This window comes from Triturus cristatus, chromosome 10 (genome assembly GCF_964204655.1).
Source record: "Triturus cristatus chromosome 10, aTriCri1.1, whole genome shotgun sequence".
NCBI classification, from domain to species: Eukaryota; Metazoa; Chordata; class Amphibia; order Caudata; family Salamandridae; genus Triturus; species Triturus cristatus.
The window spans coordinates 501,387,174-501,413,907 of NC_140593.1; the positions used below are offsets into that span (position 1 = coordinate 501,387,174).

Sequence of the window (26,734 nt, forward strand, 5' to 3'; positions counted from 1 at the left end):
GTGAGCGAGCTTCAGGCTCTTAGTTAAAAACCCCTGTTTTTATCCTTACATGCTGAAAGGATGGTCCTCAGGACCAGGGCTGCTTTCCTACCTAAGGTAGTTACTCCCTTTCATCTCGGGCAGTCCATTACTCTTCCTGTGTTTTATCCTCCCCCCTCACCCTTCCAAGGAGGAGGAAAGACTTAACCAATTGGAGCCTAAAAGAGCTGTGAGCTTTTATTTGGACAGAACAAAGGATTTTCGTTTGGATGATCAGCTCTTCGTAGGCTATATTGGACACTCTAAAGGCAAGGCTGTGCACAAGTGCACTCTGTCCAGGTGGATCATCCTAGCCATCAAGATCTGCGACGCCCTTGCTGGTAAGGTTCCTCCTGAGGGTATTAGAGCTCATTCAACTACCTCTGCTTTGGCCAGGGGTGTTGCTGTTGCAGACATTTGTAAAGCCGCGACTTGGGCCTCCCTCCATACTTTCGCAAAGCATTATTGCTTAGACTCTGAGATGAGAAGGGAGGGCCACTTTGCGCGCTCTGTCTTGCAGGACTTTTTGATATAGGAAGGTGGACATCCTCCTCCGGGAGTGGGACTGCTGTGGGAATCTATTCACAAGGTGAGGAATCCACTGGCAGATGTATCCATCAGAAGAACAAGTTACTTACCTTCGGCAACGCTTTTTCTGGTGGATACAGTATCTGCCTGTGGATTCCTCACTGGCCCACCCGCCTCCCCATTGTCCACCTTTGTATACCTTAAAGGATGCCTTGCTTGACATGTTGTTTTACATTGTATCTTCTATCTGGCACACTTATAGGAAATGCTTTTGTTCTTTAGCTTTCCTTTTCGTATATGTACTATGTATATTTGTTTGAATGTTGTATACTGTGTATACTTTGAATCTGTTGTCGGTCTACCTGTTTGCCTCGGAGGCACGGAAAAATGGGTGGAACTGACGTCATCACGCCGACGTGGCTCTCTTATGGCTCTGGTGACGTCATACGGAGTCGCGAGCGGAGCCGAGGTATTATGACATCCACGTCGGCGTGGAGAGCTGGGGAAAAAATTCCGTGGAATGCTGGTGCAGGGGATATACACGGTGAGGAATCCACAGGCAGATACTGTATCCACCAGAAAAAGCGTTACCGAAGGTAAGTAACTTGTTCTATAGAATTGGGGTAATAATTGATTATTCCATTATGGTGTTTCACGGGTGACACGACCCCACCACCCCATTCTTAGGAGAGATTGCTGCCAGGAAAGTATTACCACCCTGGTGGCAGTTGGCAAGGAGTGGAAAGTCTAATCTACTATATAAATGGGATGTAAGAGCCGGGTCGTTCATTATCCAGCGTTCCACTACATATTCTGGACCATCGCTGGGCCCATAGCGCCAATCGATAATCACCTGGAGATGTGAGGCACCGTAATAGGCCTGCATATCCGCAGCCGCGATTCCACCAAAGTACGTTGACTGAAAGCAGGGACGAAGTGCAACCCGAGAGGGCCCCCCCCAATCCCCCAAATGGAATCGCCCTAGCATGGCATTGATATGTTTGAACCAGGATAATGGGATTGAATGTGGGTGATTCTGCAGATGGTAAAGTAATTGTGGGAGAGATACCATCTTAAAGATTGCAGATCTCCCATATAGAGATAATGGCAGTCCCACCTAGAGCTGTGTGTTAGTTCTCACTTTTCCGTAGCAACCCCGAGATTCCGATCCCATGATATTTGGGGGTACTCCGACAGGAATACTCCTAAATACAGCAGTCCGTCTGTTGCAGGTTGAAGATTCTCGGGCCAATTGTTACACCCTAAAGTCCCCCGCAGTGGCCAGATAGTGGACTTCCGGGGATTTAAGTACAAGCCCGATGTTTCCCCGAAGATCCGCATTATCTGCAATATTCTAGGGCCCGTTTTATATGGATCTGTGAGGAAGAATAGTATATCATCTGCATATAGTGCTATACGATCTGATATATCCACGGTGCAATCGAAACCCCAAATCAACCAGTCTTTCCGGACCCATATGGCCAGTGCAAAAATGAGGGGGCAGAGGGCATCCCTGCCGCGTTCCACGCCCAACCGGGAAGAGGTCTGAGACGCAATCCGCAACTCTTACAGTAGCCGTTAGATCGGTATATAGGAACTTGATATGTGCTATAAACCGTGGGACAAAATTATAGCGTGGTCGAAGCACAACTAAGTAGGTCCAACTAATGGAATCTAAAGCTTTGTCCATATCCGCTAATAATAGAGCTGGTGGACTATCTAAGCGATCTACTGCTGCTATTGCGTTGTGAGCTCTCCGAATGTTATGGCGGATAGAACGATGAGGCATAAATTATGTTGAGGAGCTGTGGACCGAACTGGGTTAAAAATGCTTTATAAAACTCACTAGGGAAGCCATTGCGGCCCGCCTGTCTGCAGCTCAGACAGCAGTCGTTAATTCTTCAAGTGTAATGGGCGCAGCTAACAATTTCCCCGAATCATCATGGATAGTTTGTGGTGGTATATCATCCACAAAACTCTCTATTTATGAGATTTGTATGGCCTCACTAGGTCTGTAGAGATCCCTATACAAACATGCAAAATTACTGTTGTCGGGTCTGTAAGATTTGCCCTGTGTGTGTCGCAAATAGGAGCGAGAGGGGTGGACGTTGCAGCCTGCCTACATAATCGGTAGAGTAATTTGCTAGATTTGTCACCCCACTGATATATTCTTGTCTGGGATGTCAGCCAAATGCGTTGGGCCTTGTCCATTAATTCACTCTGATACTGTTGTTGGGTTAGACGTAGGTTCCTACGAGCTATGCGTGCGCTTCCCTGTCTTGGCTGCGTCTTTCTAGCATTATTATTTGGGTTTCTAAGTGTGCAAGTTTACAAATCCGGAGTTTTAGTTCTGCTGTGGTATAGCTAATGTCTATCCCACGTATTGTGGGTTTCATGGCTTCCCACAGTGTTTCTGGAGAGGGGTCAGAATCCGCGTTGAGGGTAAAATATTCTATTTCTACCTTATGCATATGATCCCTATATTTCAGATGTTGTATATGCCAGGAGGAGAGTCTTCATTTAAATGGGCGGCGATGTAGGCCGAGTGAGAGAGTTATCGCAATTGGGGAATGGTCGAATAGCCCGAGGGGCAAAATTGAGGCTTCAGCTACTCTCTGGAGATAGTGCTCTGGAATAAATAGGTATTCGAGCTGGTACAAGGTATTGTGTACTGAGGCGTAATATGTATAGCCTGTGTCATAGAGGTGAAGCATTCTCCATGTATCCACCCGGCCCACCATATTTGCAAGGGAATGTAGCTTTGATTCCTTGATTCCTTGGGCCTGCGCTATGGTACCTGGGGGTTGCCCCCTTACATCCATTAAACAATGAAGGTTTGAGAGTGGAGGGGGGCATAGATGCTACCTATTACTATTTGCACTCCATAGATAGTCCCTTGGACGATAATGTATCGCCCATGTGGGTCAATCCAGTGGCCCCTCCCCTGGAGCCTGTGTAAATCCCTTACTTTAATAGTGAATACCTAGGAAAACCTAGGTCCTCTTCAACCAACAGGTTGTGCTTAATGCCTGTGTAAATCCCGCATTAAAGACTAGGTCATAGCCATATCGGGCTAGGCACGGTGTCTTAGTGCCCATAAGGAGTGTCTCCTGCAACAGTACTATGTCTGCTCTAGACCGTTTTGCTTGGTGGAGTACCGCACCTCGCTTAATTTTATCTAATAGACCCCTTACATTCCAACTTCTGATACGCAGTTGACCCAGCGAGGCCTCATTTGTTTGAGATGGCATTGACATGCAATGGGTGGTTATATTGGTGCAGTCGCACAGTAGGGCACCTATCTAGCATTACAGTATCTAAGCACTGGGTAAAAACAGTAATCAAACCAACCCGTCCCTCCCCCAGCCACCCTATGCAATACCTCGGTGAAATTAAAGCATCTGTCGGAGATGGAACACCATACCGACCCCAACGGGGGATTGCCGGTGGATTCCTCCAATGAATCCCCGAACACCCAAAAGCCATAATTGCAACTTAAAAGAAAGGAAGCGCGTTCTGGTGTTCCAGCCCGCTATCAACTTAACAATAGACTGCATAGATCACAGTTTTTGTACTTCAGGTCAGTTCCTTATGGCCAACATTAGGATTAATTTATGCTGCGTTGAAGCGTCCACCGCTGGCATTTTTCCTGGTTCATTGTCCCGTATCTTAGAGCACCATGTGGGCCTGGAGCGGTGCCCCTCTTTACCGTGTTGGTGTTCGCAGGCGATGGGATTCACTGGATGACTAGTCTGAATCATGGCGAGGAGGGGTGTGAGCCTTGGTTCGTATCTGTTCATCTGTCCAGCTAAAGGCGGCTTCCGGTGTATCAAAGAACATAGTACGCAAATTGTATACAACTCGCAAACCAGCAGGGAACTGGAGTGAGTATACAATTTTGAGTTCATGCCGTGGTAGCCTGGAAGGATTGCCGCTGCTACAAGACCATTCTCGTATAGTCTGGGAATATCATGATTCTATGTGATTCATTGAAGAGGTCCCCCTTTATCGTGGTGGGTTTAAGGACTGAGTCATGATAGTTTAAAATATGTGCAATTATGGGTCGATGTCATTTCCCCAGTGGCGGGAACTGCAGCAGGGCTCTATGCGCGTGTTCCACATTGAAGCAGGGGGAATGGGTATCCCCTGGCAGCCAAGAAGTGAGCCACTGCGATATGAACTTTTCTGTACCTTTGCCTTCACAGTGTTCAGGGAAGCCCACGAAGCAAAGATTATTTCAGCAGGCCCGCCCTTCCACGTCTTTCACTTGCGTTGCGAGGCCTTTGGTAAGTTTCTCCAAGGGGGAGACCTTGGTCTGCAGTACAGAGACGAAATCTTATACCGCTGAGACCCTAGTTTCTGCATCCGTGAGGTGCTCTACCGCTCCCCTGAGGTCCTGGTGCAACAACGATTCCTCAGAGCCAACTGCACCTATCTGGGTCTCTAATGCCACTCTTGTCTGAGTAATTGCTGCCAGTAGTGTGGCATTATCTGGCAGAGCGCCAGCACCCCATTCGGAGCCTGCCGGAGTGGCCCCAGCCCAAGTGAACTTGTCCAGGGTGCTATGTCTGGCTGTCCCCCCCAGATGTTCTGTCTTTGTGAATCTGTGTGGCGAGGCAACTCGCGGCGCATCAAGTATTCTGCCCTGTTTTATACTGTAGAGGCCTTCGGTTTAGACAGGGGGTACAGTTGTCGGTGGGCTGAGATGACTCCCCCACGCCACAAGCCGCACGTAATACTAGTCCGCCCGCTTCTGTGAGCGCAGGACGGCTCCCCCACCCCCTATTGGGTGCCCTTTCACCACTGCTGCACCACCCAGAAGAACAGTATCCCAGCTGACGGTACTAATAGCAGCCCAATACTCACTGGGAAGGAGGGGATCCACCACACGCCACCACACCTCTCGCGGCTGTATGGGCATGCACAGCTAGAGTCTGCATAGCGAATCCCCATGTTATGGGCTCACCACTCGTTGCAGCAGTTCTATATAGGTTGGTCCCGGTTCCCAGTAATGCGAGTATGTCCCTGGCGCACCATAGAGCCGAAGGAAGGCGAGGGCAACCGGTATCCGGCACCAGAGGATGCCCCTCCGCACACGTTGGGACCAAACACAATGCTCCTCACTGGCCCTCCTGCTCCTCTCGGGCCAGACGCAGCAGCCTCCGGCGGCACGGCCGCAGCCAGCCTGGGTGCGGGTGTGGCGGAGTCTATCCGAGACCTCCAGTCTCCTCCTTTGGTGACAGGGTTAAGCTACACTCACTGTAGGACTTGGCCCTTTTTGGCTAATGTCCCTAAACTTTTTGCTTTCCCCCTAGACCTTTTTCTGACATAGTGTTGACAACTTAGATGCTTTGGACACTTTGCCACTGCTAAACGGTGTCAAAGTGTAAGTGTTCCCTGTATAAAGTAATGGTAATTGCTTGTCCATGATTGGTATGTTTGCCTTACTAAGTGAAGTCCCTAGTAAAGTGCACTGTGTGCCAAGGGCTGGTGATGCACCTGCTACTAGTGGGCCTGCAGCACTATTTGTGCCACCCACACAAGTAGCCTTAAAAAGGTAACTCGGGCCTGCCATTGCAGGGCCTGCGCGCAGTTTGTTAAACTGCCTGTTCTGTCAAGTGCATTCACTTGCCAGACCTTACCCTTCCCTTTCTGTGTACATCAGACACCCCTATGGTAGGTCTAGGGTACCCCGTGGACAGGGTGCAGTGCATGTGAAAGGTAGGACATGTACTAAGGTGTATACCATGTCCTGACAGTGAAATAATCTCTATTTCGTTTTTCACTGTTGAAAGGCCATCTCGCTCATAGGATAGAATGGGAAGGCTGGGTAATATGTTTTCAGCCCATCTTCCTAAAAGTTTAAGATGGAAAGGTGAAGTTTAGTATGCCTGAACTCACAATGTAATGACATATCTTTTTATGTAGGTGGTTTTTGCATTGTGTGTTCAGAAGCCACTCTTAGAAGTGGCTGAGTTTTTGTGCTCTAATATTTCTGTGTGTCTCTGCCTAGCTGTGGATTGACTGTCTGGATTTGAAAGCGTTCGGATCTGAGGAATGTCTTGACCCAGGGGAGGAGGTGAGACAGCAACAGGCTGGCCATAGAGGTGAAGAGGACTGGGATGCTGCTGCTATAAAATGATTGGCTCATCTCCTGCTGAGTGATTGAGAATCCAGACCCTTTTTAATCAAAGGAAGAAAGGTATCACTGGCAGGGAGGCATCCAGAACTGGTTTGAACAGGGGTCAGTGCCCTCTGAAGCACAAAGACTTCAAAGCCATTGAGGGGTATAACTATGGGAGCTGAAGCTCCTGTACTTTGGAGAATGGCTTGATCAAGTGTGAACAAGACTGGAGCTACTTTGTGGTCAAGAGGACCTTTGCCAAGGAAGAAACAACTGAAGAGACTGAAGGATAGGACTGACCCTTGCTGTGTGATCTGGGGCTGGCCTACAGTTTGCTATTTCAACCAAGGAAAGGCTAAAGGGACGTTGCTGTGTATTGTGTCCTCCTGCTTGAAGGACTTTGCTGTGTCCTGAAATAACTATCCCCAAGGGCCTGAGGTGAGCTGGCTCCCTGTTTGGAAACACAGGAACATAAAAGTTTCCAGGAGAGTCTCAGCTGCGCTGTGGGAGCATACCTGTTGCAGTCTGAGACCCTCGTAAGAACTGCCTGTGATCGTGGGCGCCTGGTGTCCAAGTGAGTTTCAGTGACGCTGTGTGCGTGTGCTTTGTGCAGCACTGAGACCTTCAGGAGGATCGGCCTGTGATCGGGGGCACCTGGAATCCAAGCAAGGGTCAGCAACACTGTGCTTTGTGCAACCTGAACCCCGTTGTGAGGATTGTCCAGTGATCGTGTGCACCGGAATCCAAGTGAGTCTCATCGACGCTGTGAGCGTGTGCGTTGGGCACTGTGAGATTTTCGTGAGGATTTACCTTGTGATCGTGTGCACCGGAATCCACGTGAGTCTCATCGCCGCTGGGTGCGTTGTGCACCGGCAGACTTTCGTGAGGATTTGCCGTGTTGTCGTTTGCACCGGAGTACAGTGAGTCTCAGCGACACTGTGTGTGTGATCTTCGTGCAGCCTGAGACCTGTGTGTGGAGTCCCCAGTGATCTTGCACCCGGAGTGAAAGAAGACTCCGCAACGCAGTGTGCGTGTGCTTTGTGGCAGCCTGAGATCTTCGTAAGTGAAGCTGCCCTGACCGGCAGTCCCGGAGGAGCTGTGTTGCCGGCCCGAGCTGCCGTTGCCATTTCACAAAGCTGCTTGGAGACCCAGCTGCTGGACGAGGAGAGGAGAGTGGATTTGCGCCCCCCAGGTAACGTGTGTCGACTCTTGGGGCGGGGCGCGGGCTCGGATGGAGATGCTCTCGGCCTCTCTCTTGTGTTGGCAGCGCGAGCCTCTGCTTCGGCTCGTATCGCGGCCCGTATTGCCAAAGGGATTGGCGGTACAGGGGCCGGAGTGCGAAGCTGCACTTTGGAATTACATCGTGCTGTGTTGGGGCAACTGTGAGAGGCTGACTGAAGGTCAGAAGAGGAGGCGGAGAGACCGCCTAAGGCCCGGTGATCAGGGCCTGAGTGTACTACGTAGTATTCCATTTCTAAGAGCGGAGTACCTGACTGACGTATTACACATTGCAACATTTCTGTATTGCGAACTACTTGATTGTCGTATGACATATTGCCTTGTTCCTGCATAACAAACTACCCGATTAGCGTATTGCGCATTGCATTATTCCTACATAAAGAATTACCTGATTAGGGTATATGCATTGCCTCATTATTGCAGAACGACCTATCTGGTGTTTGGATTACGCATTGCATTGTTTTACCTTGCAAAGTGCCTAATTGTTGCGTTACGCATTGCATTCTTTTCATTGCAGAGTGTCTGATTGTTACGTTATGCATTACAGTATTTTTACATTGCAAAAGTACCTGATTCTAGCATTACGAACTGTATGACGTGATTAGGAGTACAGGAGAATGTTTAGAAGTGGTCATTGACATCGCCAGAACTTACAAGGGCTGGCTGGCCTAACAATCGGCCAGGAGAAATATTACACAACCTCATATGTTGGTTTTATATCATGTGGTCTTATCGCAGATCTTTTTACATAAAGTTTTTACTCGTTTTATAAAACACGTGTGTAGTCTATTTGTGGTGTCATCATTGGATTATTGTGAGCGTGGTTGCGAATACTTTACACATTTGCCTTGAAGATAAGCCTGGCTGCTGGTGCCAAGCTACCGAGGGGGTGAGCGGGGCTATCTAAGAAGGTGACCTTCCTTTCCCTGACGTTGGAACGCGGGTCCCTACTTGGCCTAAGGTACCTACCTCAGCCAACCAGGGATACCGGGTCTAACACTCACGATCCCTAAATTACTGTAATTGTCTCGGCAACATTCTTCCACAACAAAATGCTTGCTTCCCATGGCCCAGATCAGTGTGTTTGTGGCACCTAACTTGTGTAAATACATTGTTCTCCAGTTTAGGGTGAAAAGTACGAGTGGTTCCTCCTAGCCACGAGCCGTGTTAAAATCGAAGTAATTTAAAAAGACTTTTGTGTCACAGAACAGTGAATAGATTGATTATACATGGACACTCTTGAGTTTTTTTACACTCTCCTAACTGAAATTAATTTTGTTGTTAACAGAATAAAAAAGATACCATGCGGCGTGTTCGCATTGAGGACGCAAAGGAGGCAAAGCCAGAATTGGCTCTCGATTATATTGAATACATGATGACCCATACCATGAATCGGGAGTGCCTGTTGTCGAGCTCACAGAAGAAGTTGAGCCACCTTTTGAAGGCTCTTGGATCAATGAAGGTATTTCTGGTAATTGTATGAATGGCCGTACCAAAAGTGAATTCATCTAGGTCTTTATGTTGTGAAAATTACAAATTCCAGTGTTATAAATTAGTTTTGATATTATGAGCTTCAGATGACTTTGGGAAATCCAGAACTATGATTGCTTGCTTAACAATAAATTTTGAGCACCCCTTCGAAATAAACACTAATATTCCCAATTTCATTTTATAATGAAACTTCAAATTCCAAGATAAATACTCTCCCCTTATCTGGACACTGAGCTGGACATTCTTGTATTGGTGCATTGTGTTTGCGGTATAATTCGATTTTGCTAGCCATTGTGGCTGAAACCAGTTCATAATAGATTTAATTACGCTAACCTACAACTTTTTATTCTTGTAACAGGTAAACACAAACCAGAGTAGTTTGACATGCTCTATAGGGATGTGCATTTTGCTGTTTAAATTAATGTGTTGTTTCTGGTGTATACATATATGCCTTTCAATGTGTAAAACCCAACTAAATGTTTACCTTCCAGGAGATAGTGCAGATCTATTTTTAGCCTATTTTGCAGAAGTGGCCCTTTTCATATCTAAAAAACGCAATCTGAAAAACAGAGGATAAAACATCTTAAAGAGGCATGGTAAAAAAAGGATTTTTGCATATTCATCATCAAAGAGGCTGTGGACGTGGGATTGGATTTATAAAGTATTCTGTGCATATGTCCTTTGTAGCATGGTACGAGTATCATTTCTATGTGTACTCCTTGTAATAATTATCCCACAATCTTACTTACTTACTGTGAAAGTCTTGAGTATGTTAATCTCACATAAGGAGACCATACTTTGTTTGAGATTATAGATGTAGTTCTTTTTACACTGGAGCATAAACCTTTGAACCCCTGGCTACTATTCACCTTAAGCCGGTGCTATGGAGGGGAGGTATTTCTAGGTGGCGATGTTTCTATGAGGATGAGTAAAAGACAGGCTTTCTCTTTGTAAACTGTTTGATAAAAACATTGAGGGTTCGGTAGAGTTTCCATGCAATGCAGGAATTGCTCCTCCTGGTACTGCCCCCAAAGAGGCTCAAATCTGGTACGGCCTCTGGAGGTCACTATTAAATTAACTGAAATATAAATACCTAAATGTGGAGAGCCCACTCAATTTGCATTTCATGGTTTAATTTGCTTTAGGGTTTTGCATGATTAGGAGAACTCATACCACCTCAATGTGATGAATGCACGCCTATAGAGGTTAGGTGTCTTGAGGTCCCAGTAAATGTTAGGGATTAAAATAGGGTTCAGAGCACAGAAACGGCTTTGCTGGCAGTGGTCCAGGAACTAAGAAGACTGTTGGATCGAGGTGGCTCAGTGGCAAATTATCCATTTTGATCTTAGTGCGGCCTTCGATACGGTAGATCTCGCCACACTTATTCGGCGAATATCAAATGTGGCTATCGATGGCTGAGCACTGAAATGGCTCTCCTGCTTTTTGAAGAATAGAACGTTTCAGGTGTTAGATCAATCCTGTTACTTGGACAGTCTACCTTTAAGCTGTGGGGTGCCTGGGGGGTCTTCCCGGACTCCCACCCTATTTAATCTTTATAATGTACCCCCTGGCTGAAATTGTGCGCTCCTATGGGTTGTCACTGGTCTCTTAGGCTGATGACACTCCGCTAGTGATACCAATCTTCCCTGACCCCAGCACAAACCTCCTCCGTTTGGTCCCATCTCTTCAGGAAGTAGCTAGATGGATGGCTAACTGCAGACTGAAGGTTAATGGAGACAAGACCAAGGTTATGCTACTGGCTGACAATGTTAGCAATAAGGTTTCAACTTTCGGGCCGGAATGCCTGGGTAGGCTTCCTAGCACCAGAAGTGTGATAAAGAGTCTTGGAATGTTGCTGTATTCCAGCCTCACAATGGATCATCAATTTAAAAAACTTGTTGCCAATTGTTTCAGTATCTTGAGTCTGAAAAAGGTTCTCAATCTTCTCCCTTTTTTTAGCTAGAAGGCTGATTCCCCATAATTTCACATCTGGATTATGGTAATACCTTATATTTTGGCTCGCCTCAATATGTGATCAAAAGGCTTCAAGTCGTCCAGAACGCCACTGCGCGTCTAATGAGCCTCCTAAGGTACCAATCTGCCAAAAAGCTCTGAAAGATCTACACTGGCTTCCAGTGGAGCAGTGAGTGCAATTCAAGGCATTATGTATTCTGCACAGATCACTTCATAAGTGAGGCCCCCTATTGCTAAGACTGTTAGCCACCCCATATATCACTGGGAGGTCTCTGAGATCCTCATGAGCATATTTGCTCAAGGTTCCCAAGATTTGTAGGTCTCGTTGGGAAGGCTGTTGCGTGACCTACTTGGCCTCCAGACTATGGAATACCCTTCCTTTTAAACTATGTCAGTTGACCCTTGAACTTTCCTTTTGCATCGCTCTGATAACCTGTCTGTATAGTAACTAATTCCTTTTCTGTGGCGATCTAGTAAATTATGATGACCGTTTTAGCGCTGGGAGATCTCCAGGTAGCCTCACGCTTTACAAGACCCTTAGAATTTAATATAATATAATGAACAGTGTCTCCCTTAGGTGTTTTATAGGCCCTACTGACAGAAATAGAAATGATAATGAAGGTATCTATGTTCACCTAGTCTATGACTGCACATCTGAGCTTTGATGGTGGAGGATGACAAAAATGAAACGCTAGAGCAAACACTTTAGTTGAATACCCTGGCACCACTGTAAGAATGAATTCCACATTCCTGGTGTCGTTCACCCAACCTTTGACAAGGAATAGTAGATGCACAACAGAAAAAGAATGATCTAGGGTTGATCTGAAACCAGATATGGGTACTTGTTAAATAAAAGGAGATGTCCTGAATATACCCATAATATTTTTACTTTGCCTGGATCCCTTCATTTGTCCAGAACGATACCTTGTATGAGCTCTCATCTTTTGGTTGAGCCTATTCAGCTGGGATTGACTTGCCCAGAGGAGGGGGCGACACCAATGATGAAGCATGCCACCAATTGGTGCATGAGGTATCTCCTCTTATTATCTAAATGAACCAGTGGGCTTCTGGGTAGAATAGAAGGCAGGGAGCTACTCCGCCACTGAGCCATTGCACTCTGTCATTTTAAGTTGTTAAAAAGGGCAAGCTTTCTCACCTGCCAGTCCACATCATTTTACATGTGCTTTCAACTTCATTAGCACTGTATCACTACATTAACTACATGCCCGGCCTGTCTCCTTTGTATCTAGATATCGTTGTTGCCCCTTGTGCTCCTTCTTTAATCATTCTATCTCCCTCACAAATGTCCCTCCATGTATCCAATTGAGACTCGTGTCAGTTGTAACTGATCATACTCACTTTGGCCCAGTCCCATCTCCTAACTATATGTTCGTATTATCTGTAAGTAAGCTTGTTACCTCCTGGAAATTCAGGAGTAAGTCATGCAGTGAAATTCAGCTATATACGTAAATTGTTTTGTGAATGAAGCTCTATGATGCTATCCCCAGCTGTAGCACCTCAAACCTTATGGGCTGTTCCCAATCTATTAGAGTATTATGCACGTCCAGCATTCCATAGAGATTATTTTTAGGTGAATACTCCTAATCTGCCTTTGAAGAAAATACATTTTAAGATGTTATATATGCAATTTTTAAAGATTGGGACAGACAAGGACCTTTGACTCATTTGCTGGTGGAATGGCCTTAAAATGTGCCATTTGACATCAACATTATGATGCGTTTCAGACCAAGTGCCCAAATCATTATTTGCCAACTGTTTGATGGGGACAGAAGCATTTTTGGGGCTGACCTCTGTTCATGAATGTTTTCTGAACTGGTTCAAAAGTTACTTTTTGATGGATACTTCGAACTGCAGATTCTGACCTTTTGAATCTTTTCAGTCGCTAGACTATATTTAAAAAATCTTGCCGTAATGCCGGATAGATAGCTACTTTCATTGCAACTTCGTCCCACCTCTGGCACTTGTCTGACGCCTCTTTGCAGAATTGATCCTTCAATGGAATCTATGGCTGAAGTGTACCCTACGCTGGTGATGCATTTTAGACAGAACCCACGTCTGCAAGGTGGCTCAGGAACTTAGTTGTGGATAACTGACACCAATTGGGCACGTGGCAATCTGTTTAACTTGTCCCTTCCAGAGCGTATAGTAGTTACGATGTGTCATCTCAGGATTTGGAACGGCATCTGGATGAGGTGATGATCAAAGGTCTCTGATTTTGGAGCACCACTGTATGAATCTTCTGGAGTTGGGAGCCATCTGGCTGCCCCTGATGGGGCTTCTGCTTCCACCAAGGGACGGTTAATCCAGGTGCTGACCTTCGACCTTTCCTTCACCGTCAGTTACATAATGAGATTCTTCATTCCTTCAACATCCGACAAACTCAGTAGGTGTCATCTTGCCACAAATAAGAGGCTTCTGCACCCTGAGTTGGCAAAAGCTATCTTTGCCCAGTGGGGCATACATTCGGTAGACTGGTTTGCGGTCTCTAAAAGTACACATTGTCTAGTTTTTTTTTGCTCATGAGCTTTTACCTCAAGGGTATCTTCTTCGCTTGTCCTGACTTTATTGGGATTCCAACCTCCTGCACATGGTTTTGGCTCTGCCGCTGATCCTTCAGGTTCATGAGTGCAGCTGTTTGTGATGGCCCTCGGATTGGGCCGTGAGAGTGTGGTATTCCAATCTGCTGACCCAGCTGCAAGGTAGGTTGCTGCTTGCGATCCTCTACATTCCACACCTTCATAAGTGGAGATTTAGTGAAGCCATCTGAGGAGGCTTTGATATACTTTCTGAAGTGGTGGATGTCATTTTGTCTTCAAGCTGCTCTTCTATCAAATCCATTTATTGATGCAACTAGCCAATGTTTATTACCTGGTGTCAAGAAAAGCAGGTTAATCCTGTACAGGCTCGATTGTCTGCTATACTGTTGTTCGTGTTATCTTTTGCCCAGTACAGCTGTACTGTGGACCCTGTGGAGAGTTACTTAACAGCCCTTTCACCTTTCTTTCCTCCATATAATACCCTTTTTCCTGACAAACATAAGGCACCGGCTATCGTTTATCTGGTAAGTAGTGTCATCAGCCAGGATAGCTTGACTCCAGTGGCATGGATGGCACGGGACCCACCTCTGGCATACCTGTCCCACTCGGGGTGCAAATGCAGGGAGGACCTGGCCTGGCAGTTTGGGCTTGACTGTTCCCATTGGGCTCAGGACTGATTTGCATATGGCTAGGTTCAAACTGGAATGGCAAGGTGAGCAAAAAACTATGGATTTAGGCCCAAATCTCTGTACTGGGGTGAATGCATGACATTGTTCTGCCTTCTGTCCATCAATTGTTATTTTTGCATTTGTCACCCACGTGGAACAGGTATGCCCAGACTTTGGTGCTGTGCTCTCCATGCCACTGGAGTCAAGCTATCCTGGCTGATGAGGGGTGAAACCTTGGATGCTTCTTTCCAGTCCAGGGAGGACCTGGCCTGGCAGTTTGGGCTGGACTGTTCCCATTGGGCTCAGGACTGATCTGCATATGGCTGGGTTCAAACTGAAATGGCATGGTGAGCAAAATAATGATGGATTTAGGCCCAGATGTCTGTACTGGGGTGAATGTATGACATTGTTCTGCATTCTGTCCATCAATTGTTGTTTTTGCAATTTCCAAGGCGGCACTTGTTCAGTGGCACTTTTCGTCGCGAGTGGAGCTTCGGCCTCCTGTACGCCTTCCCACCTATTCCACTTGTCCCCATTATGCTCAAGAAGATCACGCACAACTGGGCTCAAGTTATTCTTGTAGTTCCAGATTGCGCAAGAAGAGTACGTTACTCTGACCTTCTGAGCATGGTCATCTATCCTCCAATCGGACTGCCCCTTCCGGATCTCCTGTCGCAGCAGCATGGGAGGGCTCTGCAGCTGAACCTGTCAAGTCTCCGCCTCCTTGAGTGGAGATTGAGCGGCGGCAGTTGAACGCTTTCGCCCTAAAACGATGTACGACTGTAGATGGAACAAATTTGTGGCATGGTGCACTGCAAAGGCTGTTGATCCCATTTCTGCCCCTCTTTCAGAGGTTCTTTTATACATACATTCTTTGGCCCAGTAGGGATCTGCTTTGGGCACTCTGAAAGGATATCTTGCAGCTATCTCTGCCTTCCTACGCCTTTGAGATCAGCCTTCTTTTTTTAAGTCTCCCATTGTTAGTAGGTTCTTTAATGGCATTACTCATTTGTTTTCGCCGTCTCCTTTCATAATGCCCCAATGGGATTTGAATTTGGTTGTAATCTTTCTTATGTGTGCTCACTTTGAGCCCCTTCATAATTGTCCTCTCAGGCTCATGACTCTCAAACCAGCTTTCCTTATTGCAATCACATCTGCTCTGAGTCAGCAAACTTCAGGATCTATCTTCCAAGCCTTCCTACCTGTCTTGTCTATTTGGATAAAGTGGTGCTACGAACAAAATCTTTGTTCATTCCTAAAGTGGTCACGCCCTTTCATGGGGGACAATCCATCACTTTTCCCACCTTTTACCAGTCCCCCATCCCTCCAAGGAGGAGGGGAGACTCCACCTTCTGGACCCAAAACGTGTGTTGTCTTTGTATCTGGATCGTGCCAAGGACTTCCGGGTGGATGATCAGCTCTTCATTGGCTATGTGGGTGCCAAAGGTTGGGTTATTCAAAAACGTAATCCAACTGACTGAGAGCTGAAACAGACGTGCTGAAATACAGATCGCGTAAATAAAGCGACTGGCCTAAATTCCTCAAATCCTAATGCTATGAAGATTTAACCCATTACCCCAAAGACCCTTGATAACTTCAAGGACATCTCCTGAATCATAAGGACTACATACAGACTGAGAAACCTGTCGCGCTCGCAGATATTAATCAAAACCCGCATATGGGCTGTATACCCATCCCCACTGTCCTGAAGAAGACCCGCCGTGACGCTTATTAGATTTTGCGCAATACACGGCGTCGAAACGTCGATGCACCTTACATGTCTACACAACGCTTCTGATCACAGATTAATTCACATAGGATCGCGAAGTGTATGTGAAAAACCATAAAGACAAAACAAAAATTGTATCCTTCCTTCTTACTTATTTACTGTATATATTATTTATCATCACATGTCACTTTTTCACTACAAGTCACCAATATCTTGCTTTTTCATTTGAACTTATGTATTACGACAGCCCATAATACTTTATTCCTTTAAATTACCAAATTGCAATCTTCTATTGGTGTGTGTTTCTTTCCTCATTCATCTGATACTTGTTACATGTAATGTATATGTTTTGAACACCCTAAAGAAATTAGAAATTCCCGACACAACCATTGTATTTATATAATACGCATACCCAGGTTCTGAGGGACACCGGGTCACCCCATTATTTTTGCTTTAAAAAAAACACGCCACTAGAACAGCAGCAGCAACCACTGCGTTAGCACATGGAATCCCACTCCTTGATATTTGTCATTCGGCGACGTGAGCATCTCTGCACGCGTTTAACAGAAACTACTGCCTGGACAGTGCTGTCCTGAGGGACGGGAACTTTGCCCGTTTAGTTCTCCCGAACTTTCTCGTAGGAACTTGGTTCGCAGACCTTCCTCCGGGGCGGTATTGCTGAAGTATCTATTCTAAGGTAAGGAATCTACAACCAATAGTCTCTATCAGATGAAGAAGTTACTTACATTCATTAACAGTCTGTCTGGTAGAGACATATACTAGCTGTAGATTCGATACCTCCCACATCCACCACCCATGCTACCAGCTCTGTGAGCTGATTTCTAGGGATAGGGACTCCCCTACAGGGCCCTAGTTTGGACGCACCAGTGTCAGTGTCTTTCATGGGTCTGCGCTTCTGGCGTGGAAAGTCGTGTTAAGAATTGACATTGGCGCACATGGGCGGCTTCTAAATAGGTATAGTTCCGCAACGTCATTATGGTGTCGACGACTGACGCGGAGCCTACCGCCGCCGCCACCTACCGGCACGCAGGGGTATTACTGATTAAAAAATCTCGGATCCAGACTGACGCCTGGTGGAAATTCTAAGGTAAGGAATCTACAACTAACATATTTCTCTACCAGATACATCATTACTAAAGGTAGGTAACCTGTTCTTTCGAACCTATCCCCAGCTTTTGGCACGGTAAGTCACCGAGTTTTGAAGCACTGACTAATGGAGATTCGGATTTAGAAAAATGCCCTTTATCTCTTGGTTTCCTTCCTCAGTAACACATCTCACTCTGTCTCATTTGGATACTTTACTTTTCTCTTCCATGTGGGGGCCTCGTAGGGGTCCTCACTAAGCCCTACATTGATCAGCATCTGTGTGGCTCCACCGGCCACCTTGATTAGATCTTATGGATTCCACACACTATCTTATGCGGATGAGACCCAAATTGTTGTCTTCATTCACGCACACATAGATGAGGTAGCTATGAGATTTAAACTGTACGACCGTTATAGTCAATTCAACTTCGAATAGACGGAGGTGTTGTTTTTGGGTCAGACCTGTCCTCCTGGAATACTTTCTTGTGGGTTTCCACGCTTGGCCCTTTACCCACTCCAATCACTAAAGTACAAAACCTTGGAGTGATTTTTTTATTCCAAATTAACATTTGAAGACCAGACAAATCAGCTGACCTCTTCTGTTTTTATCTTCTAAAAATACAAAAAAAGTTCCACCATTAATTTCTACAGACAACTGTGGTTGTCTCTTTTGTACTTTCCCGGTTAGACTGTTGAAACGCTATCTATCTGTGCTTGAAACAAGGTATGCTAAAAAAGATTCAGCGGCTGCAGTGTGCAGCTGTCCGTATCTTGAAAAACATTAAGAAACGTGAATCGGCTGCTAACGGGCTTACGGATCTTTACTGGTTGTCGATTAAGAGCGGAGTTGCATTTAAAACATTCTGAATTGCACACAAAGCGCTGTACGGAATAGGCCCAGTCTAACTGAAGAAAAAAAATGTTATGGTATACTCCTAGAAGGTGTTTGCTATCTGCTTCTGCTAAGACCATGCAAGTCCCTAAGATTTGCAAAGCCACCTGGGGTGGCAGAAGTTTTTTGCATGCCACAGCTCTTTCGTGGAACTAAAATGCCACTGCATTTAAGGTCCTATTCAAACCTCATGAATTTTAGAAAACATTTTAAAACCTGGCTTTTTTCCTCTTTCGGCTACATTTTTACCTAACTATGCTTTTTTTTTGTTGATTCCGGTAGTGCAGACATCTGCGCAAAGACGGCTTTCGGGCTTTTTTCAAGCTTTATAAATGAAATCAATTCAGTCTGTAGAGCGGGTAATTTTGCCACTCTGTCATCTAGCAGTTCCAGATTTAAATTCCACTCTCAAGACTCCCCTTCTTGGTGAGCGCATTGCTTTGGTTCTGTTTGAAAAGAAGAGGAATCTCCAGTTAGAAATATTGATCAGAACAATCAGCTACTTACCTACTTTAAACAAACGTAGATTTCTCACACACCCTCCCCTGCTCAATTGAATTCAAAATAGTCTTTATTTAATTTCTTCAGTGTAATTCAGAAAAGCAAGTACAGACATAAAACAAATACTATTTTCAAGGCTAAATGTCATATAAAAAATGATTAAGTATACAGTAAGCTTTAAAAGTTAAAAATCTTCAGCAACAACTGATAATGAATTAATCATAAAATGTAATCTTATTTCCATCACCAACGGATCACACTATGATGGTTTCTCTACATCTAATTACATTCTTGAGGAAGATTGCCACAGACCGCATGGTGTACTCGTTTTCTAAAAGCTGAACGGATAAAAGTACTGGGCGACATTGTCTAAGACCAAGCAGCTTTTAAATCTGTAAGGTCCAAAACTTTCTCTGAACTTCATAAAATGTACAGAAGAGCACTACATGGATTGTTGTTTGCTGTGACATTCCGTCACATGGGCATTTACAGAGCGTGCTTGACCAGTCGTTAATTACAGGAAAAGCTATTAGGCGATGGAAAGTGCCAAACCTAAAGCAAGTTAAAACAAATTTGTCACAGGTGCCCTCCATGATTTGTGAATAGGGATGTATATCCTAGGAGGTCAATACCATTTTGTTACTGCGTACCGTCGATTTCATTATTTCTGTGGAGAGTCTATGTGACGCGCCTGCTCACTGATATGTGGAGTTGACTTTCATCTATTAATAAGATGCCAAGTTGTTTTTTAGTCACTGTCAGTGAAAGATCAATACTGCTACATATGCTCCTCATTCTTTGGCACAAAATTATATTATTATTAAATTGACGACAGCGTACGTAGGTGTCTCCTTTCTATGAATCCATGTCACTTTGTCCAGAGACTGCTTGGAGTCACAATAGAGGTGGAGGGCATCCCCTGTCGACATGCAGGAGCTATTGAAAGAATTTCTGAGTCCAGTCTGGGACTTGGAGAGAATCACAAGGTGAGGAATCTGATTAAAGTATCCACCAGAAGGAGTGCCACTGGAGCCCGTACCTTTTTCGTTCAAAACATTTGCAGTGTTTCTGTCATTTGAGGATACACTGTTATCTGAAAGAAACACATATTGATAGATTTCTTACCTTAGAATTACCCCCAGGCCTCAGACTGGATCCGGAAAGTTTTCACAGGCAGTACTCCTACGCATCGGAAGGTGGCGTCTTGCGGCTTCGCGTCCGTCGTTGGCGTCGTGGTCGCTGAGATGATGTTGCGGCAGCTACCTAGACGCCGCCCTCACACGCCGACGTCCGTTCTTTCTTTTTCCACGCCAGCAAGCGCAGATCCAGAGAGAGAGATACCCCCAGTCAATTTGTGACTGAGTTTTTCGAGGCCTTTTGTCTCTTCTTTTTTTGAGTTGATCTACTCCTGGTGCCGTAGGGATGCCCGGTTTCAAGTCCTGCGGAGATTGTCATTGAATGATGTAGGTGACTGACCCGCACCACTTGTGTCTCTACTGCGCGACGTGGCTGAGGGTGCGGGTTGTGCCTCCCCAGCGGCTCCGGCGGAGCCTACGGTGCCGCCGTTGGCCTAACCACCCTTAACGGGTCCATCGGTGACTCCAGCCCAGCTGCAGGAATTTCTGCCAGCCATGGCACGCCTCTTTGGGCCGTCGAGCTCCGCCGGCGTGCCTTCGGGCCCCGCGGGCCCAATTGGGGGTCCTCACTCTGTACTGTTGGCAGCTCCGACATCGCTTTCGGCTTTGGCGCCACAGGTCCCCAAGGATCCAGGCCTGGATCCCGGTTGGCGCCGGTTGACCTTGTGACACCTCCACCGACGTCGACCCCACTGGCACCACCTCCGACGTCGCCCGTGCCCCCGGACGTCGTCGTCCCCGGTTTCAGCCCTGAAGTGGACACGACACCGGAACGGCGTCGTTCGACGCCGATTCTGACTCCGATGGGGCCTTTCTACCCCTATGTCCACCAGTCTCCGTATTTTCGGCCTGTTCCACAGCCTTCGGAGGAAGGGGAGGACTGGGAGGGGTCTGAGGACCCGCTCACAGCACAGTGTGAGTTTGACCCTTACTGGGTTGAGGATTTGGGGGATGCCATCAGTCTTGAAACCTCTCCTGACCGTGGCATGCTCCGGAGGGGGGGTGCGAGTTATGCACTGGTGTTGCGTAGGGCGGCCGAGGCTCTCCACCTCAAACTTCCTACAGTGCCAGTCAGGACTAACCCCCTGACAGAAGTGCTTCAGCCGGCAACTACCTCTGCGAAGCCACTGCTGCCCTTTAACGATGCACTTTCAGACATTCTTTTGGGCACCTGGTCCAGGCCCAACACAGGGGCTCCTGTGGATAGGAACGTGGCCCAATGCCATTGCCCGGCCCCACACGACCCCTTCTTTCTCTCCCAACACCCCACCCCTGAGAGCTTGGTTGTCCAAGCCTCTACGTCCCAAAGCGTCTTCCCTACCGCCCCTCCGGATAGGGAATTCAAGAGACTGGAACAGTTTGGGAAGAAGATTTTCTCTTCCGCCAGTTCAGGGCTGCGGTCTGTGAACACTGCATGCTTCTTGGGCCGTTATTTCCACTCTGTGTAGGATACGGTGGCGCAGGTGCTGCTTCAGTGTCCGGGGGAGGCCCGGACAGTGCTCTCCAAAGCTATTCCTGATGTGAGAGATGCGGCAAAGTTCACAATACGATGTGGCCTTGACACCGCTGCCATGCTGGTCAGGGCGATTTCCACGAAAGTGGCGCTCTGCCGCCACGCCTGGCTGAGGACTACTGGCTTCTCGGGGATGTCCAGAACACCCTGATGGACATGCCCTTTAATGGCAGTCGCCTTTTTGGCAACAAGGCAGATAGTGCGCTGGAGTGTTTTAAGGACTTGCGGGCTACGACCAAGTCCTTTGGCCTTTGGGCCTCTCGCCCTCCTCCGCCTTCTGCCTTTCGCTCCTTTCCTGGCCATGGAAGGGGTGCCCCAACACGTTCGCTCCAGAGCCACAGGCCGCAGCAGCAGCAGTCTCAGCGCGGATGTGGGACCCACAGAAGTGGGTCAGGGGGCCAGCGTGCGGGTCAGTCCACCTCCACCCCAGCCACCACTGCCTCCAAACCTTCCTAGTCCGGTTTTTCGGGCCCTTCAAACGCCAGTGGGCGGCAGGATTCGCCTTCACCTCCCCCACTGGTGCACCATCACTATGGACAGGTGGGTTTTACAAATAGTCCGGAGGGGCTACTCCCTCCCCTTCGAGACTACCCCTCCAGCCATGCCCCACCCCAGTACCACCGCATGTCGGGGGATCACTTGGCACTTCAACAGGAAGTTGTGGCCAAGGGGGCCATCGAGCACGTTCCTGCCCCAAAAGTAGGTTGTGGTTGTTATTCCCACTACTTTCTGGTGCCCAAGAAGGACACAGGCCTGTGTCCTATCTTAGACCTCTGGAACGTCAATCGCTTCCTCCAGAAGCAGAAGTTCAAGATGTTAACTCTGGCTCAAGTCTTGTCTGCCCTCGACCCTGGAGACTAGATGGTAGCATTGGTTCTGCAGGACGCATATTTCCATATTCCCGTCCTGCCGGCTCACCGGTGTTACCTGCTGTTTACGGTAGGCCATGAGCACTTTCAGTTTACCGTGCTCCCCTTTGGCTTCACCAGCGCCCCTTGGGTGTTCACGAAAGTGATGGCGGTGGTCGCAGCTCATCTGCGCAGATCAGGGGTTCCAGTCTTCCGCTATCTCGACGACTGGCTGTTGAAGGCGGGATCGCCCCAGGCAGTCGTCTCCCACCTCCAGACTATGGCCGACCTCCTGCATTTGCTGGGGTTCTCCATCAATGTGCCCAAGTCACACCTGATTCCCTCTCAGAAGCTCCTCTTCATCGGAGCGGTTCTGGATACACTGCTCTTTTAGGTTTATCCTCCCGAACGGTGAGTCCAGAATATTCAGGCTCTCATTCCGATCTTTCGGCCTCTATCCTGGGTTTCAGTCAGGCTGACCCTGAGGCTGCTGGGCCTCATGGCCTCCTGCAGCCATCTGTCTTGCATGGTATGTCCACACTTTCTGCTGAATTGCTGATGTATTTTGACAGAATGTGCCCTTGGCTCCTGCCAATCAGGTGGTCAGGGCTTGTGTTCCTTCCCTAAAACTGCATTGAAGCCTAAAACCCAATTGGCATCTCTGGGCACATGTCAGCCCCTGGTAAATGGTACCATAGGTACCCAGGGCACTGTGACCAGAGAAGGCCCCTAAGGGCTGCAGCACTTATTTTGCCACCCTTAGAGGCCATATATATATATATATATATATATATATATATATATATATATATATATATATATATATATATATATATATATATATATATATATATATATATATATATATATATTCAGTGAAAAAACCATGGGTTTCACACACGTTATAGTTAGGAATTAGCATTTAAAAAACCTTGCAAATTCAGTGAAAAAACCATAGGTTTCACACACGTTATAGTTAGCGGACATTTCACTCATAAAAAACCAATGAAATTCCCCCGTTATAGTTAGTTAAGCTAACTATAACTCGCGCACCCGCAATCCACTGCTGATGACGTAACATATTACATCACTCATGACATGGTCAGTGACATCACTCATAACATCACTGATGACATCTCAAATGACATCACTGATGACATCATCCAGTGAATGTGTGTTTTTCTGAAAATTAAATATGTTTTATATATGTATATCTCAAGGTCGATGGAAGAATAAATGGGTATATAAGTGTCTAAAAGGATGATTTGTTTTTGAAAAATTGATTGTGTAACTGACTGATTAAGTGTATCTTAGTGAATACATGGCTTAGTGAGTAATGTTTAAATATGTAAATATCTGTATCAGTCTCTCACTTTGTGTATAAGTGTCTGCATGGGTTGGTGAGTAGCTACATGGGTGTTTATATAGGATATTAGGTTGTTTTTTGAGTATCAGTCTGAGTGTCTGCATGGTTCGGTGGGGGGTATTACGTAGTGCATAGGTGAATGAATGAGTGAGTCACTGTTTGTATGTGTTGAAGACAGCATGTGTGCATGACTGTATGGTTGGATGAGTGTGTGTATGGGTGTGTTAGTGAGTGAATGACTGTCTCAATAGTGTCTTTATGAGTAACCACATATGTTTTAAACTAGTATATGTGACTATTGATGTATATAAGTGAGTATATGTGAGAGTGAGAGATTGAAAGAGTTCCTGTATGAATAAGTATGTGTTTTTATATGTGATTATTTAAAAGAGTAAGTATGTGTAAGTTTCCGTAGAAGTAAGTGTGGTGGTGTGTGTATAACTGTATATGCAAGTAAATGTATGTTTGATTCTTTATTAGCATGAGTGACTATGTGTGTGAGTAACTCTATGGATGAGTGGCATTGTGTAACAGGATGTATAGGTGTATGAGTACATATGATGAGTGAGTACATGTATGAGTGACTGTATAGGACTGTTGGTGAATGAGTGGATGTGTATGTGGATCTTAGAATTACTGAAGAGGTTGTTGTAACTGGTATTGGTATGTCCATTTTTTTGAAAATTTCAGTCTCTATTTTTGAATGTTTGTATCAAAGGTTATATTAGGGTGAGAGGAGGTCTACCACTCTGTCACAAGGATGATGTCATCAGTGATGTCATTTGAGATGTCATCAGTGATGTCATTAGTGATGTCACTGACCATGTCATGAGTGATGTAATATGTTACGTCATCAGCAGTGGATTGCGGGTGCGCGAGTTATAGTTAGCTTAACTAACTATAACGGGGGAATTTCATTGGTTTTTTTATGAGTGAAATGTCCGCTAACTATAACGTGTGTGAAACCTATGGTTTTTTCACTGAATTTGCAAGGTTTTTTAAATGCTAATTCCTAACTATAACGTGTGTGAAACCCATGGTTTTTTCACTGAATTTGCAAGGTTTTTTAAATGCCAATTCCTAACTATAACGTGTGTGAAACCCATGGTTTTTTCAGTGAATTTGTATGGTTTTTTAAATGCTAATTCTTACCTATAACATGTGTGATTCCCATGGTTTTTTCATTGATTTTGTATGGTTTTTTTAATACAAATTCTTATATTAAACGTGTTTTTTTTTTTTTTATTTGCAAGCTTTTTTTTTTTTTTTTACTTTATATTCTCTTAAAACACTATGCTTAATTTTTTAAAAATTCTGCAATATATTATTTTTTCTCATTTTTTTTTTACCAAACCGGTGTAAGATATATTAGTATAACATACTGATTTTTTTTTTTTTTTTTTTTTACGTACGGTTTGCGTAATGTTCGTAATATTTCTACTCTTTTTGCGTATGGTTACGCAATTTGCGTAGCCGTGCGTACTGTGTACGCGGCGCGTAAGCGTGTACGCTACACGCGCACGTTACGCGGAAGTGTTTGGGCGTGCCTGTTATGCGCATGCGCGCGAGCGCGTGTCTTTTTTACGCGCATGCGTACTTTTACCGTAAGCGCTCCGTAAGCGCTCCGTAAGCGCACCGTAAGCGTAACGTACGCGCACGGTGGGTCATGTGATCAAGAAACAAAACTTTTGATTGGTTCAAAGTAGTTTCAGTTCTAGAACTCTCCTACACCACACCCATTCCCCTCATTTCTGCTTGTGATCCCTTAGGAGAAGGAGCTGAGTTGTCTGTGGGATACGATGGCAGACCAGCACTCCTCTGCTGAGAGTGAGGCTAGCAGCACCACCATCAGGCAGAGAAAGAGGAAACAGAAGAGCTCTTTTATATGGGAGTATTTTACTTGTCCTGAGGGCGAGAAAAAAGTCAATGCTGCTTTGGTGACTTGTAAGCTGTGCCAGCGTGTACTTTCAAGAGGTAATCCTAACAAGAAGTATTCCTTCGGGAATCACACTATGTTACGACACCTTGAGGATGTACACCCTAGGACACATGCTCGACATACTGGAGGAAACCCTTCAGTAAGTCGACCAAGCACATCCACAGCAGCTCAGCCGAGTCCTTCTTCGGAAGCTCAGCTGAGCCCTTCATCTGTGGGGGCAGATTCACCTTTTTCTGGTCCTGTGGAAACTAACCCTCGGTTTGCGAGGGTTACAATGCGGTGTTCATTTTGCCATGGTCTAATTGTTCATAGGGAGACCAGTCTTCCCCTCATTAACAACAAAATAGACCAGCACATTTGTCCTACCAGCTAATGTTCCCATTCTTCCTTTCCTCTGTCCCTGCATGAACATAACAGCTCTTTTAAGAGCCAACATTACCTCTCAATTTTTTTTAATTTTTTCTTTAAAACTTTTTTTTTTTTACCGTACGCGTACGGTAAGCGTATTTTTTTTTTTTTTTTTAAACTAAAAAACGATTACCACATTACAAGGTCCTTGAGGGATTAATAACTAAATACTGAAAATCTGTTTGAGGAGAAGTGGAAGAAAGGGACCATCTAATTTCTGACTTACCTGACCCACCCAACAATTTAATTTTTAATTAAAATTTAATTGAAATTACTTGTAAAAATGGATTTTTTTCCCCAAAATTTTCTTTCACAATCTGAAAAAAAAATATTAATATTTAATAAATCATTATATAATACAGTACACGTATTTACATATTTTCCAAAAACAATTTTTTGCCATTTTTTTGCTGTTTTCAGAATATATTGCATCTCACTATAAATCGTGAAAGCAATTGCATTCATCACTTAACAGCGGGCAAAAAAAAAATAACAATCTCAAAGATTGTTTTAAAAAAGCCCAGAATCTCTTTTCACTTAAACATAACATTATAGAAATGCAAAATATTCAAAAAAAATATCATCTAATAACAATAACTATTTCTTTAAAATACCGTCTGACAATTTTGTTACAGAAGCATAATCACAAAAATAATATATCTCAAATAACTCCACAATACATCTGGTTACCTTTC

The 26,734-nt window shown here is 45.5% G+C and overlaps 1 protein-coding gene across 3 annotated transcripts in view; it reads left to right on the forward strand.

Moving 5' to 3' along the window:
• Positions 1–26,734, forward strand: part of NCAPG2 (non-SMC condensin II complex subunit G2) — a 403,487-nt gene that overhangs the window by 201,449 nt on the left and 175,304 nt on the right. For all 3 annotated transcript variants that reach the window (XM_085631953.1, XM_085631952.1, XM_085631954.1), the window contains exon 19: positions 9,198–9,371. In XM_085631953.1, the coding sequence (XP_085488079.1) occupies positions 9,198–9,371 (174 nt within the window). The remainder of the gene's footprint in view (positions 1–9,197; positions 9,372–26,734) is intronic.